Below are 17,244 nucleotides of genomic sequence, written 5' to 3' on the forward strand. Positions count from 1 at the left end.
CACCTAACCCAACCAGCCACTCAATCTACCAGCCTGGCAACCTACCCACCAGCCAGTCTGTCAATCAACCACCCTTGCAACCCACTCACCAACCAGCCAGCCAACCAATCCACCTTAACTAACCAGCCAGGCAATCAACCAGCATGGCAACCTACATACCAGCCAAGCCTAAATGTTTTCAACAGGGCAAAACAACATCCATTTACTCAGGAGTAGGAATCTAAACTTCAAAGTCCCGAATAATGTGACGCGATGATTACCGATATGAGCATCGTCCAGCGTCATCGTCACATGCAACTTCCACGTTTGAGGGTTTTCAGCCGGTGGAGGGAGGTAATATCGTGAGTGAATTTATTATTACTGCGTCGGGGAAGCTGTGGAAACCAGGGCAGCCTGTGTAGGAGGTTTGCATTGGCTCCTCCCCCTGCGATCTGTGCCTCCTCCTCCTCCAGCAGCAGCAGCACAGGAGCTGCCGAACCTCGTCTTTTAACTGAGGAGATCCCGACAGCCAGAGCACTAGCTAAACCTCTTCGTACAGCCATGGCAGAAAACGCCGGCTTGGATAACCACCGCATCAAGAGCTTTAAAAACAAGGGACGCGATGTCGAGGTGAGCTGACACTTTGGACGCGTGTGCTGGTGACGAGAGTTGTTTTTGCAGAAAGAGACAGACTGCGGGGCCTCGGTGTGTGGAGCCCGGCTGCAGCTGCCTGCCCGCTAGCTAGCTAACCAGCTAGCAAGCTACCGTGAGGAGTTCGCCATCCGAAGTGCTTAATGGCCCGTCTGGTTATTGGCGAATCAAGCGGTCTTGTTCGTAGTTGTGAGGTCAACACTCTTGACATATTAACCCTCGCTAGTTGATGCTTGTTGAGTGAGCTGCATCACAGTGGTGTTGTTGGAATAGGGAGAGTTAAGGGGGCAGATTGTGTAGCTGTCACTGGAAGCTAACTAGCTAGCTGGATGGACGCCGGTCGCAGGCGAGGCTGGGCCCCGGCCGGCTCCTAATCCTGACATGTACTGTGTCTCCACACCAGGGTAACTGCATGTAGCAACAATGCTTACTGGCAAACTCTACGCACACTGGTTGTTAGTGGTGGAAACGTCGGATTGTGTTGAAAGTGGAGCTCCACGGCTGTTCTACATCCACCTTAACCAAACATTGCCCCTCCTTGCTAGCTTGCTAACGTTGACAAGCAAACAGCTAGCATGTGTTACCAGGTGAGCCGCTAACTGAGCCACTATACCGTTAGCTGATGCCATCACCTGGGCTTTGATGTGATAAACAGAAACTATCACTATTTAAATCCCTTTGATCCCATAAGGCTGTTTGGTTAGACTTCAATGAGAGATGGTTGTTTCACATGGATTTGGTTACATTTAGCCTGAATTATTAGATATATCTTTGCCTATGGTTGTCGTGTTAGCTCTCAAAATCTATAATTGTCAAGCTTAGACATATTTCCAAACATAGAGTTGTAATCACGAACATGTTAAAGATGCCTGTGGTTACACATTCACCACTTGTTTAACACTTATCCTACTGATACATCTGCAGTCTGACACTGAGCATTGCAACATCCCTCTGTTAGGAAGTGTGATTATTAATCTCAGTTACAACATTTGTCTGTAATGCTCACTGCAATGAAAGTGAACATTCATTAGAGGGATGGGTCAGGCCAAAATGAAAATCCACTCATTATCTACTCACCACTGTGCTGATGGAGGGGTGGGTGAAGTGTTAGGGTCCACAAAACACTGTTGGAGTTTCAGGGGTAAACAGCGTTGCAGCCAAATCCAAAACAATTGAAGAAAGTAGTGACAGATTATTCAAACTCCAAAAAAACAACAGAAGAAAACATTTAATGCCTCCACACTGCTCCTGTGATATCATCCAAGTGTCCGTAAGAACAGGCGTTCAAATTTGACAAGAAACAGCGTCATTTGCACCATGATTTTAGCCTAAATGTCCTCTGTTGTCCTCCGGATAATACTGGACATTAGGCCTAAAAATGAACATGACCTAGTTTTGGGTGAACTATCCCTTGAAAGACTGTTTAGACGCATAGAATAAGGGAAAATAAAGGTGTAAGTAACGCATATCTAGACTTGTTTAGATTATAATATATATGCTATATTATACAGCAACTCTTTTTGTCTACCTGCCAAGACACACGCTTGTGCTGTGTTGCTCGGATGATCTTTTTGTAATCCCGAGATAATCTTCCAGCAAAGGTATGTCTGAAAATGGCCCCTCAACATCCACACGGGTGCTGGATGCGGTTCCACCCTGAATCGCCTCAAAGCACAGATTGATGACCCATAGGTGGTTGTTTTGAAACTTAGTCAGTGTGACGAGCACATGGCTACTATCATCTACAGACTTTGCTCAGTACATTCCTGATGCTATTTCAAGCATCCTACATGTCTGACCTGGCTCCTCTTACGCCACCCCTGTATGCATTTGGAGTTTTCCTAAAGGGATGACTCAGACCAAAGCAGGAGAAAATATGAGAGTTTGGGGTTTATTTATTTAGGTCAGGCACAGCTTCGCACATCATAAGGAACAGTTTTGAATTCCAAAGAAGTCTTGCCCACCCCATGCTGTTAAGGCTAAGATCCTCTTGCTTTCCTGTGTATCGTATAAAATGTAGATTTTGTTAATGTCGTACAAGTGTTATGTAGCCTCATTTTTTTTCTCATTAGGTTTTCTATTCTTTAGTGTCTACTGTTGGGCTTTTATGGGTTTAAGCAATTTTATTTGTGTTGTTGAAGTATAGTCATCATAACTCTGTTTATGTTCTTATTTAAAGTGTATTAACGAGCAGTATTAGGCAAATTAAGCAAACAGAAGTGTATTGAGTTGAAATATTTCCCTTTTTAATCAGACTTCAATGTTGTACTGTCTGTTAAGGGTCATAAAGTGTTTTGGTCAATACAGTGGCATTGTTGTTCTCGTTGTGGTCGGGCGCCACCACTCTGCTCTGCAGCCTCCTGAGTTATGACTGTCCCAGATTACGCAAGAGGCTATTTAGGAAGGCAACTTGAACCTCTTGAAACAGTCACAAGATGTTAGACCATCTCAAACGGTTCGGTATGAGCTGGAAAACCAGCAGACACACAAATACAGAGATTAGTTGAGATGTCTTTCCTCACTTGTATTGTTTTTGAGTTTTCATGGAACTGACTCTTAATGTTAAATGTGTTGGTGGTTTCAATGTCATGTACTTGCCAAGAACTGATAAGGTTTAGCAGTTTTTTATGGGTATAAGTTCATGAAAATCAGTTGTTTAGAAGTAAAGCCTTTAATAAAATGGAAACAATTTATTTTGAAAGCTCTTTTGGGGTGATTTGCCTTCGAGGCCATTTTGTTCATCAATGCAAAATAATTCATATTTTCCCTCAAAAATGTTTCTCAAATAAAGGGTTTTTAATTTCCTGTCTTTGTTTTTGTGTTTCAGACTATGCGAAGACATCGAAATGAGGTGACGGTTGAGTTGAGAAAGGTGAGAAGATCCACCATCTGTCCACACACGCATTCACCCGGCATTAGTGCTCCAACTTTTTGGTTTTAAATGCAATTCTTCTGCTACCTTCATGCACAATGTCCACGGCAGAAATGTGACTTCATCTTACATTTCACCATTGCTTTTCCTTGATCATATAGAATGCAGTGAATCAGACTTGCTTCCTAAATCAGATCTTCATGATAAACTGTCTGTACTGTTATTTGCAAAGGATCAGATTGGATTCATGGGTCCACATCATCAACCCATCTGTATGGGTGTCTGTTGCATGTTTTGATGCATATCTGAAGAAATTTGATGCATTCACTCTTACCTCTCAGGTTTAATATTGATTCGGAGATGTGTTTAGTAATCTGTAGATATGAACTCAAAAAGTGCTGAAAGTCAGAAGAAGCTGGAGCTCGACTTCAGCATGTGCTTTTATACTTCATAGAGGATTCACTGACACTCACTATGAGGGGACACTTTGACAGTGACCGAAGCATTTTGTTGTTACAATTGTGACAAACTCACTAGGAAAAATGCGCTAGAAATTGAAGATGTGGCACAGTGAGTCATCGACTTGTAGCAGATCCTCAAGAAGCTGTTGTCTTTCGTGCACTTACATTATTGGAGTAAGTTGTGCTGTCTTCAGACCTGAAAAATATATAATGTGAAAAGTGAAGAAGTTAAATGTTTGAATACAGTTGCTTCGTCTATGTATGTTGTTGTATGTGTTTAAGTCCCGGCATGCACCATGTAAACTGGGGGTATAGTGCCTCATTCACCGATATATTCTTAAGAATTTTTTTACATTTGTGAGAGAATTCCTTCTAATTCATGACATGTTCTTAAAGTGCAGTTTGCATCTGCTTTCTTAAATTGATAAATGTTATGTGAATTACACACTCAGTGAAACCTGTATCGGGAGAAGGTTGCATAATTAAAGTAAAAAAAATGATTTCATCTCAGATCTGAAGTCAAAATATGTATGGGCAAGGACAGAAGAGAGAAGGGGAAGGGAAAATAAAAGGAAGGTTCACAGTTATCTGAGCTGGAGCTGTGCATCATTGCAAACAAAGCGCTGCAGGTGAACCTGCACCCGGGTACTTGACCTGAGCCTGATGGGACCCATCAGGACCGGTCTTGCCGGGTCATGAATCATATTCAGGTCCAGATCCCGTGTGGTGTGGTGTCATGGCGTCCAAATTAAGAAGTAGTAACAGACTATTCCCTCATGAAACAGGAAATGCCTGTGTAAGTAGTGGGAGATGAAGGTGCCCTGTGGCTCTATGAATTGTGTGTCGGACAAACTGCTGGTAATTGAAATCAGCCTTTGTCAAGTTATTGTTCTGTAAAATTTGTTTTTCACAGCTCAGCATGGTTCAAAATCAACACTAACATCATTCTTGGCAACTAACATTTAGATGACTGACCAGATTCACATGTAGACACCTGACTTGGCGTCAGGGCCAACTGAACTGGTAACTCTAATGCATGAAACTCCTGTCAAACTTTGTTCAAAATCTATGAATGGTGATAAACGAGCATTTAGAGCAACGCGGCCGCCAGCAGACGTTTGGAGAGCAGTGTCACAGGGTATAAAAAGAGAGTGTCACTGCTGCGGATTGCTGAGGTGGTCTGAAGTCTAGCACATTCTATTCAGCTGGATCAGAGCTGCAAGAAGCACTGCACTAGCTGATTAGTCATCAGTGACGCACATCAGTGTGGTGCACAGGAATGTAGGGCAAGGGAATCTCCTCCTACCACTGACTCACGTTGCCCTGTAAATTGATGGGACGTGTGGGTCTTTCTGCCCACACATTACGGGGGGAGGGGGTTGCACAGTATGGGAAGGTTCCATGTCCTTCAGAAGAGGAGTGTGTGTTTGCTTTGTTGAACAGCCCCAAGCCACATCTCTCAGACTCGGTCCCCCTAGAATGGGATTTGACATGTGTAGGCGTCACTCCAGAAAGTTAAAGTTCCTAAAAGAGAAATTGTTTTTGATGCAGGCCTGGATTCATGAATGCATTAATGAAGACTTTCATCTCCTCCCCTCATTGCTTCTCTGTTCCTTTTTCTTCTTTCTCTTCCCCTTGTCAGAACAAACGAGACGAACATCTACTGAAGAAGAGAAATGTCCCGCTGGAGGAAGGTCTGGAGGACTCTGATGCCGACTCAGATTTCAAAGGAGTAAGTGTGGTGTGTTGTTGTGAGACTGGACTGTGTGGATTACTGGTCACAAGGGTTAAAATTAAGTGGGCAGTGTAATAAGAAGTGGTTTTAGATTTTCACATTATAGGTTTTTGCTGTGGCAACTGAACTAAGCCTTCTGTTGTGCTGCTTGTTCTGCATGTATGGAAACAAATGTATAAATCCTCACAGCCATTGATTTCTCATAATTTGCTTTTTGTAGTTTGATGAAACCATGAGTCATTTTCTTACAGATTAAACCAATTGGAACCAACTCAGAAACATGAGTGAGAAATAAAAAACTGAATTGAGTCATTTCATACAACATTACTTTCAACTCTTTTGTTTTAGTTCAGTCACATGTGGCATAAAAGCACTGTCTGTCTCATGGGAGCCTTGATTTTGTCATAATGAGGTTTTCAACTGTAAAGAAAAGTCAATGGAATATAACATATTCACCCAAGTATCGCTTGATATTGAGAGTGAAATGAGGCAGCCTGGAAGTTGGTGCTAATTTCTTTCTGCCCTATTGAACATTCAGAGTCACAGTGAAAACAAGAGAAGCTGTTTTCACTGTGACACTGTGGCTCATTGTAACGTCCCTCATCTGTTTCAGTTGAACGCTGAATCCCCAGCAAGCCTTTTTTTATATTCTGCTGCACAATTGCTAATTTTCATCTCAGAGGTGCAGTGGGGAAGCTCTGTACGGAGCATTTATATATAATTCCAGTGGTGCCAAGGGGTCTGGTGATTTTGTATGGTTCATTGAAATTTAATAGTTTGTTGTGCTGCAAAATTATTTTCAGTTTGCATGAGTCAAGTTCACATCAAACTTGTATCCAATCCACTGAGATCCAAATATCCAAATTTACTTGTTAGTACAATTATCTCAAAAAGGAGGAGCCGCATGCCTAGATTACTTGATCAGTGTAAGATGGAAAGTATTTATTAATTCTGATGCTCATGTGTCCCACAGTCACAGGTCTTAATGCTGTTCTTGATGCTGATGATGGGATTGGTGTTTTAATGAGGAAATGCTAATACACCTCTTCTTTTTCTTTGCAGCAAAATGTTACACTTGATGCCATTTTACAGGTAAGAGTTCACACCTTTCAAGCCGTCCCCTCCACTGTACTGTGCAAAAGCTTTAGGCTCCAAAACTAAAGTGCGGATGCTTAAAAAATAATGCCACAAATTGTTATTTATCAGTTAACGTCATACAAAAAATGCAATAAACAGAAAAAAAGTGTATATCAAATCAGTATTTGCTGTGACACGAGCTTATCCTATTTTTAAAACAGTACTGATTCTACTTGGTACACTTGCACAGTTTTTCACTTGGCAAACATCGTAGAAGGTTTTCTGTTGAGTGAGGCTGTCTCAGGGACCTTATTGGCTCCCGTTTAACATCTCTGGTGATCTCTCTCTCTTCATGTGATCCCAGAATGAGTCCCTGATGTTGAAATCAGGGCTCTGTGTGGGTCAGACCATATTTTTCAGCAGTGCTGGCCTTTTTACTGCTGTAGATGGTTCTTTATGATTCTGGTTGCATGTATGGGAGCATTGTCGTGCTGAAGAATACATTTTAGACCAATCAGATGCCTCCCTGATAGTCCTCCATTATGGATATGAATGTAAACAAGTGCCTAAAATCTTTTGTGTCAGCCTTTTCCAAATGTAACAGCAGTATCCTATTAGTTGTTGGTTATTTATTATATTCAAACATTTATTATGGCCTTCATTTTCTCTCTCTCTCTCTATAGAATGCTACCAGTGATAATGCAGTCATACAGCTCAGTGCTGTACAGGCAGCCAGGTGAGTGACATAATACACACAAAGACAGCAGCTGTTTTGAAATACAAAGTTCTTGAATTTTAACCCCCTCTCCCTCTTCTTTTTGTCAGAAAACTGCTCTCGAGTGACAGAAACCCTCCCATCGACGACTTGATAAAGTCTGGCATTCTGCCCATTTTAGTCAAATGCCTGGAAAGGGACGACAAGTAAGTCTGCCTCCAGTTGGTGTTTGCCACTATGCTGATCCACAGAGTCTTTACCGCATTTGAGGCTTTGTGTGTTTGTGCGTGCGTGTGTGTGTGTGTGTGTGTCCTACTGTGTCCACACGTGAGAGTGTGTGGAGGCACGCAGGACAGTTGGCTGTTCCTCTCAGTCCAGGCCAAGCCAAATATAACAGCATTCCTGTCTCATGGAGTTCCCCAATTCCCAGGACCTTGTGTTCGTCAAGGGAGGGGTGTGGGGGGTGGTGAATAGATGCAGTTGAAAAACATTTAAGGAAGAAGTTGTGAGGATTTCGCCATGACAACCCACAACAGATGGCACGGACAATTGTTATTTTAGAGTTTGTGCATAAAGCAGCAGTGCAGTATAATCCATGTTCATCCATTAAGAGAAAATAATTGTCTACTACGTTGCTATAGTAGCGTGGCAGACGGCCAAGTCGGCTCAGTTTGACATAATGAGGCACAGAATCACAATGAAATGTACAGCATGAACACCAGAGCCACTTGACACGAACAAGAACTGACTGAATATATTCCCTGAGCTCTGCAATCTATTTCTGTCAATTCCTGATAGCAGAGAGGATAAAACCACTCTGTCCACAGGCAACTACCGCAGGGTTTCCCCCAGAAAACTTGCTTAGCCTGGTGGTAGGGCTGCTAGAAGGCAGCCGCGGGGGGGAGTCGGATTTTGACCTGGAACCATTGTTTCTTATACTCTAAACAGTATAAGAAACAGTGGTGATAAGGGGTTAAATAGATACTTTGATATCTTTTTGAGTTGCACTGCTGACTTAACTTATAAGCCCTCTTTTTTATTTATTTTTATCACGTTGGAGTTGCTAGTTTAAACCTACAGTTTTGCACTTTAATATTTGAGCCTTTGTTTACATTTTGTTTTGTGCTGCATTATATGGTGACATACAGTTTGTTGTTATCAAAATAAGATTAACTGAATTGAAATGGTCAATTTGATTTTTTTGGAGGAAAATAAATCGTTTACATTAATCGACTAATCGATAAAATAGTCGTCAGATTAATCGATAGAAAAATAGTCGTTAGTGGCAGCCCTACTTAATATTTAAAAAAAATCAAGTTTGCTGTGAACATAGCAGTCAGGCCTCTTATTTCAGAAACAATGTACCGTAACAGTTAGGTTACCAATAAAAGGTTAGCCTACTACTTATTTGCTTTCAGCTAGCTACTCAAACAGACAAGCAACAAAATAACAAACAAACAAAATACACAGGAAAGTGTCGGCCTACTTTGAAATAAATTAAACACAGAACTTTGTAGGGGTATTTGAGTCCTCCTCATATTTGTGGAAAATGTATGAAATAAGAAGTACCCTATTTTTAAATAAATAAAACCAAATAGCTGCAGCCTAATCGTGTAACGGACTAGGTTTATGTTTATGTTTGGTTTTGACTTATGTTCAGTAAAACACTGTGTTGAAGGAGCGTTCTGATGTCTGAAGGTCAGTGAAGGCGACGTATGTTCAGTAAAACACTGTGTTGAAGGAGCGTTCTGATGTCCGACGGTCAGTGAAGTGGTCTGGGTGGGACATGTGACTGTTTGGACCAATAGGATGGTTGCTTGGGGATCGGGGCTCAATGAGGAAGTGAGGTGTTGTTGATGTGCGTGAGTGACGGATTTATTTATTTTTTTAAATAAAAAAAACAAGCGACGCTTAGCCTGGCGGGGGGGGGAGTATAGCCTGGCGGCCCGCCAGGCCTATACAGCACTGGGGGAAACCCTGACCGTATCTGGTTGTTTCCCATTGAGCACCACAACCTGTTTCACTGATGGAATATTCAGCGGGTTAGGCAGACTCCCCACCCTTTGCCATGATGTACTAGCATTTGGCTGGTGGGTGGTGTGAAGACCACTTGCTACTGTGTGATTTTGTAATATTTTGTGTTTCATTTCATTTAAATAATTTAATAATTTAATTATTTTGAGCTCAGCCCCAGTTTGTATTCCAGACCAATGATCCGGTGTCCAATGTACTATCAACCGTACAGACTGTTTGACCAGGATTTCAGAGATTGGGAAACTAATTATTAATCTCTTTTTAAAGAAACCAGTTACAGAAAAACTCATCAGCTGCAAGCCTTTGATTAAAATAGGTTTGAGGTACTTTGCTCTAAAAGGCCCTTTTAGCACTGAAAGCTGGAGTCTGTTAGGTGTTGAGGGCATGAATCCGCCTGGGAAAACATGTTATCTCCGCCGGTTATTCAGGAAATATGCACTACAGTGTTTATCATTATTTAATATCCATTTAAAATCCAAACAAGCTTTCTCTGTCTTTATCTTTACTTTTGGTCTTTGCCCCGCAGCCCCTCTCTTCAGTTTGAAGCAGCTTGGGCTCTGACCAACATTGCATCTGGGACCTCAGCACAGACTCAGGCTGTGGTTAAATCCAGTAAGTTGACCCCACATTCTGTCGAGCCCAGCGTTAGCCCTCCAGTCTGTGTTTGTGCACCGTCTGCAATATGCCAAGATAGCATATTTTTTTTTTTTTTTTCTCTCTCTGAGGCACAGTCATTTTTTTTAAGATTATGGGGTTGTCTCAAAGTAAGAATCCTCTGTTATCTAATAAAAACATGACTGGAGAGTGGGAACCACGATTAGTCATCATATGATAAACTGGCTGTTACATAGACTAGGGATTGTACTGTTAAATTTAAGTAGATGTAAATTATGTCTTAGAAGTTTAACTTTTTAGCTAATGTGATGCTTATTTTATTTAGTCACATATGTTTAAATTTCATGATTTATTTTATTCAAGCGGAATCTCAGCCAGTGAATGATATTTTGTATTGATTAATTGACTCGTTATATATTTGTGTATTTTGGACGAGGCTAAAGAAGGTATCACTGGAGTTTGCACTCAGTCCCCTTGGGCAGATTTTTGATATGTTGATGTGTGTGTGTCCAGATGCAGTGCCCCTTTTCCTGCGACTGCTACACTCCCCCCACCAAAACGTTTGTGAACAGGCTGTATGGGCTTTAGGAAACATTATAGGTAAGTATAGCCCGACAGGAGAGAGTGATTGTGTATATATGGTGTGGAAGTATCTCTGCAGTGCTGACCTCCTGGCCTTTACTTACTCAGGTGATGGCCCACAGTGCAGGGATTTTGTAATAACCCTTGGAGTGGTCAAGCCCCTGCTTTCTTTCATCAACCCATCGATCCCCATTACCTTCCTCCGCAATGTTACCTGGGTCATTGTTAACCTCTGCCGCAACAAGGATCCACCACCACCCATGGAGACCGTGCAGGAGGTGTGTGTGTGTGTGTGTGTGTGTGTGTGTGCAGGCCTTCTTGTGCCAGACAGATGGGTGTGTTGTTTTGCAGTTGACTGTCACTGCCGGCTGAGTCACATAGATTTTCAGTAGCCAAATCAGCCTGATGTCCCAGGGGACTTTGTAATATAAATCTCTGCTGGCGCCATTTAAAGTCTGGTTTTAACAGCTATTGCTCTTTGTGATTTTTTTGGTTTTGTTATTTCACTCTGCCCTGATTTTGCTTTAATCTGATCCGTCTATTCCACTGCCCACATCCAGCCCACTCAACCACCTACTTTTCTTTCCCCACAGATTTTGCCTGCTCTCTGTGTGCTAATATATCACGACGATATAAATGTAAGTATCTGAGTAAGGTATGATTTCTCCAGTCATTAACATTTGCTAATTGTATGATGTATGATAAATTGTGTGTGTCTGTGTTTAGATCCTCGTAGACACAGTGTGGGCTCTGTCCTATCTGACGGACGGAGGCAACGAGCAGATCCAGATGGTCATTGATTCCGGAGTCGTTCCATATCTTGTCCCTCTCCTCAGCCACCAGGAGGTGAAAGTTCAGGTGAGGCTTTGTTTAATCAAGCAAATTAATTTGCTCTGCCTTGTGCCTCCAGTGAGTTGAACATTTTTTATTTTCATCCTCCTTGAATTAGTATGTTTCTTCTCTTTGGCTTAAAATCTGCAGACGGCAGCTCTGAGGGCAGTGGGAAATATTGTAACGGGAACAGATGAGCAGACACAGGTTGTGCTCAACTGTGATGTCCTCTCACATTTCTCCAACCTGCTCACGCACCCGAAAGAGAAGATCAACAAGGTACACAAACCACAACCTGAAATTCATGTTTTGTTTTTATGAGACTGGTGGATTTTTCATGCCGTAACAGGAGTAATGTGTCTTCTATGTGCAAACTGCACTGAAGTTCATGGAATTTACAAGAGCTGCCTGCTTTCACTGTCTGGAAGTATAATATATCAGAAGCTGATTGATTGCTGCACCACATAAATTAAGACATGTTTGCAATGGAGTGGATTACTTACTGAATTCAAATCCTATCTCGATGGAGTTTGTCTGGTCAGTTTCACTCCTATATGTGTGTGCGGGCGACTGTGGCTCACAAACCAGAAGGCCGATAGTCGAGCCTGCAGTGTGTGTCATGTGGGATAGAGCAAGTGCTACACATGGATCCAGTGTATGAATGTGTGTTTGAATGGCTACTATAAACAGCTTTTGACTTACTTTGTTTAATTAATTCATAAGATAATGCAGCTATACAGGAAATACTGGTTCAAGACTTGAGAATTAGAGTTTTGGCACCAGATCCAGAATTGACTTGAAAATGGATGCGTGGAAGCTATAGTGCTGTTTTTGAATTTGTGATTTGTCTGTTCGCAGGAGGCAGTCTGGTTCCTGTCCAACATCACAGCTGGGAACCAGCAGCAGGTCCAAGCTGTGATCGACGCAGGATTGATTCCTATGATCATTCACCAACTGGCTAAGGTTTGTTTGTGGTGGAAGAGCATAAAATAAATTCCTTAATCTCTATACCCTACCCCCTCTTTGTGGAGTTTTCTCAATAGATGGTACCAGACTCTAAATTTGGAAAATAATAATGTTGGCATTGATTTTTTGTTGTTGTTGTGTTTTCACTTTCGCATTGGCACATTCCATGTTTTGCAGCCAGCGACACAATGCAACTGCTGATAAATGAAATGCATGCAGACGGAGTGTAGATATTCTGTGTGCCTGGGCAGCATGCTGTTGTATAAAACTCTGCTACGTGCACATTTAGTGACAGCCTGTTTCTCTACAGGGTGACTTTGGCACTCAGAAAGAGGCAGCCTGGGCCATCAGCAACCTCACCATCAGTGGGAGGAAAGACCAGGTGAGCTAATGTCAGAATCTGCTGTTTGAATACTTTTGCTGCCATATGAGAAATGTTTTTGTAATCAATACAAGTGTTTTTATTTAAATTGCATAACTTACACCTAGTACTTTAGTATTTAAATTCTAAAATTCCTATTAAAAATTATGCTTCCACTATTTCAAGTTCCATATTTGTAACCATGTACCTGTGTTGTAATCAAGTATGGATGTGGTGTGTATGTGTGGGTTTGTGTAGGTGGAGTTCCTGGTGGAGCAGAATGTCATCCCTCCGTTCTGTAGCCTGCTGTCGGTGAAGGACTCGCAGGTGGTCCAGGTCGTCCTGGACGGCCTCAAGAACATCCTCATCATGGCAGGAGACGAAGCCAGCACCATCGCGGAGATCATCGAGGAGTGTGGAGGTCTGTCCCGAGCATAACTCTTCAACAAGTCCACTTCATTTCACTTCCTTCCTCTTCTGAATTCAGTTCTCTATTGGGGACTATTCATTTTCCAGGACTAGAATATGAAGATTACTGGGCTCTAGTTATATCTTCTTATTGTGACTGTGATTTAAACAAGGGGTAAATGTGTGTTTGTTTTGTTTTTCTCAGGTTTGGAGAAGATAGAGAATCTTCAGCAGCACGAGAACGAGGATATCTACAAACTAGCCTTTGAGATTATTGATCAGTACTTTTCAGGAGATGATGTGAGTTCACAAATAGTCATTTAACACCTCAAAATATTCATTTATTTTTCTTTCATATTCATCATCTTACTCTGCCATGATTCGTCTGTCCATCTCAGATCGATGAAGATTCCAGCTTGATCCCTGACACCACTCAAGGAGGAACCTTCAACTTTGACCCAGCTTCCAACATGCAAACAAAGGAGTTTAATTTCTAAGAGCCAGGATGTTTGGTTCTACCAGCTGCACGGGTACTCTGTAATCACCCCAGACGTTCATCCATCTCTCCTCCAACCTGGCAACCTGGTACCGAAGGATTTACTTAGGATAAGTTCAACATGGAAACGCACCACTGAAGGATTTACCCACCTCTGCACTGCGGGGTGTTTTTTCTTTTATCTTTTAAATGCTCACCCCTCCCAGATCACGGCATCCAATCACAGGAGTCCTGGTCACTCGACAGGCACCGTCATCATCTGACAACCTGCATCAGGAGGATTGTTAGGATTCTCTGCCAGTGCTTCTAAATATCACACAAAAATAAAAGCCGAAGGAATGAAAAGCCTCCGGGGCAAGATTTAAATTGCCAAATGTCTAGTCCTCACAAAGACAAAAACACAAGCACATTTACACGCACACACACATATTTATGTACACACTTTTGGACACCTAGAATCTGTGTGCATACTTAAGCCATCATATCACTTAAGGGGAAGAAATACTGCTGTTTGTTTGTGGTTTATTTTTTGTGCTTTCCCTCCCCTGGATTGTCCTCTGGTGTTAATTCACCCACGCGCACACACACTAATATTCAAGTACACACATCAGCACACTTAGTCACTGATACCTGAAGGCCGGGCACCCCAACAACCCTCTCTCACCCAGTTTAAAGAGTTAATCCCAGCGTTGAGCCATGATTATCCATGGACCCCCACTGCCCTCCCAGGAGCATCCTGGAGCAGGTGGAGGGGCGAAAGGGCTCTAAGGCAAAACAAGGACTCTGTGGCAAACAGACTGACGGGACTTATTACTCAATGGCGTCACTTTTTTTTAATGTGACCTGTTGAATAAACAAACTCATTGTTTGTTTATAAAAAATTCATCAAAAATGTGAAGAAAATGCCATAATACTTTCTCTTTTTGTCCAATACACACAACGATAAGACCTGCTAATTGCCTGCTCCTGATTCAGCAGAGCAACACTATTTTTGTTCCTGGTTTTTTTAGGGGGATGTGAATACCTATCATGGGGGAAGCACCTTTTTAGATGAAGGCGCAGAGACTTGAGAGAAAAGAAACATGTCAGCTGTAGCGTTTATCTCCCCCACAGGACATCTATTTCTGCAGCATGAGCTTGGTCACGTCCTTTGGCCCGGTGAACTGTGTGCTCTGGCCTCCCCTGTAATGTGAAACTCAGAAGGGGGATTTAACATGAAAAGAAGAAAAAGGAAAAAAAGAAACGTCGAGCTAAAATCGATCCGAATTGTTTATCTGACCTTAAGCTTATTTTTTAAATTTGTTTTTATTTTTATTCTCTTCAAAGAAATATTTTAGTTTCATGTTTCAGCTTCTTCTGGTTGAGTCTGTGTAGCTTCCACATGTCTGTTTTTGCATTTTACTTTTCTTCAGTCTTATGCACACGTCTGAGAGGCATATTGATGTCTGCCTGCAGAGAGGGACCTATACTCACTGAAGACTAAACCTGCATAAGGAGTACAGGTCCTGTCATTTATAATACCTAACTACTTTTCAAAGAAGAAGTCACATGTCATCACTCAATTTGAATAACTGTACAAAAATGTGATGTGTATCTCTCCTTGCCGTCTAATGAATATATGAATATATTTACATAAAGCCTGTACAAAGCTGCTGCAGCTGACAGTCGTTGGATGGACGATAACTTTACTGTCAACGATGGCTGGGGAAGATTTTTGTTTTTGTTTTGTTTGAAGCAATATTTCTTTGTTTCATTGTTTTTATTTTTGACTTGCATATGTATTGTGATGACATGCTGATTAATTGGATCAGAGCTGTGTTTTTCTCCTCATGGCGGTGACGGGCTGTTTAAAAATGTACCGTCCCATGTCCCAGTTGGAGCGCAGGTTCGGGTTGGAGGGTGTCGAACCCCTTACCCGACCCTCGCCCTGGTCTCGAAGACTTTCTGATCCTCTGGATGGCTGCTTACTACTGAGAGGGGGTCAGAGTAGGGGGTGGGGGGTGTCACATTGGGGTTTAAAATATTATGTGGGGTTGTTATGAGCAGCCCAGGCTTGTTTTTGGGACTAGCTGTTTATTACTGAACAAAACTATAGAGAGGGTGTACAGTCATGAACTAGCAGAATAGACCGAGCCACTTTAAAGATTTACAATTTCGTTGCCTTGTATCCGAATTGGATACAAGCTTATGTTTGTTGCAAGATTTTTACTTGCTAATGAAAAGTTGTTTTAAATAAAATAATAGGAGAAAAGCAACAGACAGCGTTTTGGCCTCTGATTGTTTATATCTTTTTATAAATTTTAGATTGAATTCTTCTCTTTAAGGTGGCTCATTGATGCTTTCAACTCTTGTGCATATTAAAGAAAAGAATGAGTTGAAAATCATTGTGCCTTTTGTTTTTCATTTCAACTAAAACTTCAGTTTTATTGAATAGAAAAAAAAAGATTCTTTGAGCAAGGTGAGAATGTGGGAGACGTGGCTACGGTAACATGTGGCCTCCGTGGGCGTTGGAGTTTGCCATTGATGCTGCTCTCTTCTGTTGAGAGCGCTTCCCCTCCAGTCGTATTCATGGAACATTGTAACGCATCATTTCTCCCTCTCAACAACCCTCCCTCCTCTTGAACACAAAAAAACGATTCATCACCATATTTCAGTCAGGGGATTTTTGATATCATTGCCTCATCTCGCCCTCAGGACATGATCTGTGTTTCTGATCCTAACCAAAATAAACTTGATGTTTAGCCACTGGATCCTCCGTGCTTGCAAGTGTTGTAATTCACACACAGTAGCTGTTATTTATTTAAGTTGCATGAGTGTGAAAGTGACAAACATTTAACAGGATAGATTCCAGGGTTTTGAGAGAAGGTTAGAGACCCGTTTGGGCAGTTTTCTGTCTCTCCCACAGTCCAAACGCTTGCAAATTGGCGTTAGGTTAATAAGAAACTTCACATTAACCGTACGTGTGAATGTGAGGGTGTATGGGTGTTTGTCTCCGTATGTTTGACCTGTGATCCACTGGTGACCCATCCAAGGTGCACACCACCTCTCACCCAATGTCAGCTGGGATCAGATCCAGCTCCCCCAGTGACCCTCAAAGGATAAGTGGTATAGATGATGGATGGATGGATCCATTCCTCTCCAAAGTTTAATGTCTCTCACTCCTCCCATATATTTGTTTTGTTCCTTACAGCAGAGACATGTTGGCAACATAATAGGATGGGATCTCTGGGTCATTATCTGTTTATGGACCTGGATTCTCCTAGTTGTTCAGGTGAGGTTTTTGAATGAATGCTGAGTGTGAAAACCTTCACCCAGAAATATCGGACTCACGCTGGTAGGTGTATTAACCCTGCTGAGTATTGGGAAACGGTGAAGCCTTGGAATGGGATCACTGTACCAATCACGTTTGTTTTGTAAGTGGTATACTTTCCTCCAGCTGAACTTGTGTTGTTGAACAAAGT

General features: G+C 42.0%; 1 protein-coding gene across 1 annotated transcript; it reads left to right on the forward strand.

The window, feature by feature from the left end:
• The first annotated feature begins 467 nt into the window (after nt 1-467).
• kpna3 (karyopherin alpha 3 (importin alpha 4)) lies at nt 468-16,167 on the forward strand. Its single transcript, XM_061088516.1, has 17 exons — nt 468-609; nt 3,458-3,502; nt 5,606-5,695; nt 6,761-6,790; nt 7,459-7,511; nt 7,601-7,696; nt 10,051-10,136; nt 10,653-10,739; nt 10,830-10,999; nt 11,315-11,359; nt 11,448-11,579; nt 11,703-11,831; nt 12,411-12,515; nt 12,829-12,900; nt 13,138-13,300; nt 13,493-13,587; nt 13,686-16,167. Exons 1-17 carry the CDS (start codon nt 541-543, stop codon nt 13,782-13,784), a joined length of 1,566 nt encoding a protein of 521 aa, XP_060944499.1. The 5' UTR covers nt 468-540; the 3' UTR covers nt 13,785-16,167.
• The last annotated feature ends 1,077 nt before the right edge of the window (nt 16,168-17,244 follow it).

This window comes from Limanda limanda, chromosome 16 (genome assembly GCF_963576545.1).
Source record: "Limanda limanda chromosome 16, fLimLim1.1, whole genome shotgun sequence".
NCBI lineage: Eukaryota > Metazoa > Chordata > Actinopteri > Pleuronectiformes > Pleuronectidae > Limanda > Limanda limanda.

Bases quoted from the DNA above. Each gene is read 5' to 3' on its own strand.
- kpna3 (XM_061088516.1), top strand. From the start codon at position 541: ATGGCAGAAAACGCCGGCTTGGATAACCACCGCATCAAGAGCTTTAAA. The intron at 5,696-6,760 runs GTAAGTGTGGTG...TTTTCTTTGCAG, and splicing joins CCGACTCAGATTTCAAAGGA to CAAAATGTTACACTTGATGC. The intron at 10,137-10,652 runs GTAAGTTGACCC...GTGTGTGTCCAG, and splicing joins TCAGGCTGTGGTTAAATCCA to ATGCAGTGCCCCTTTTCCTG.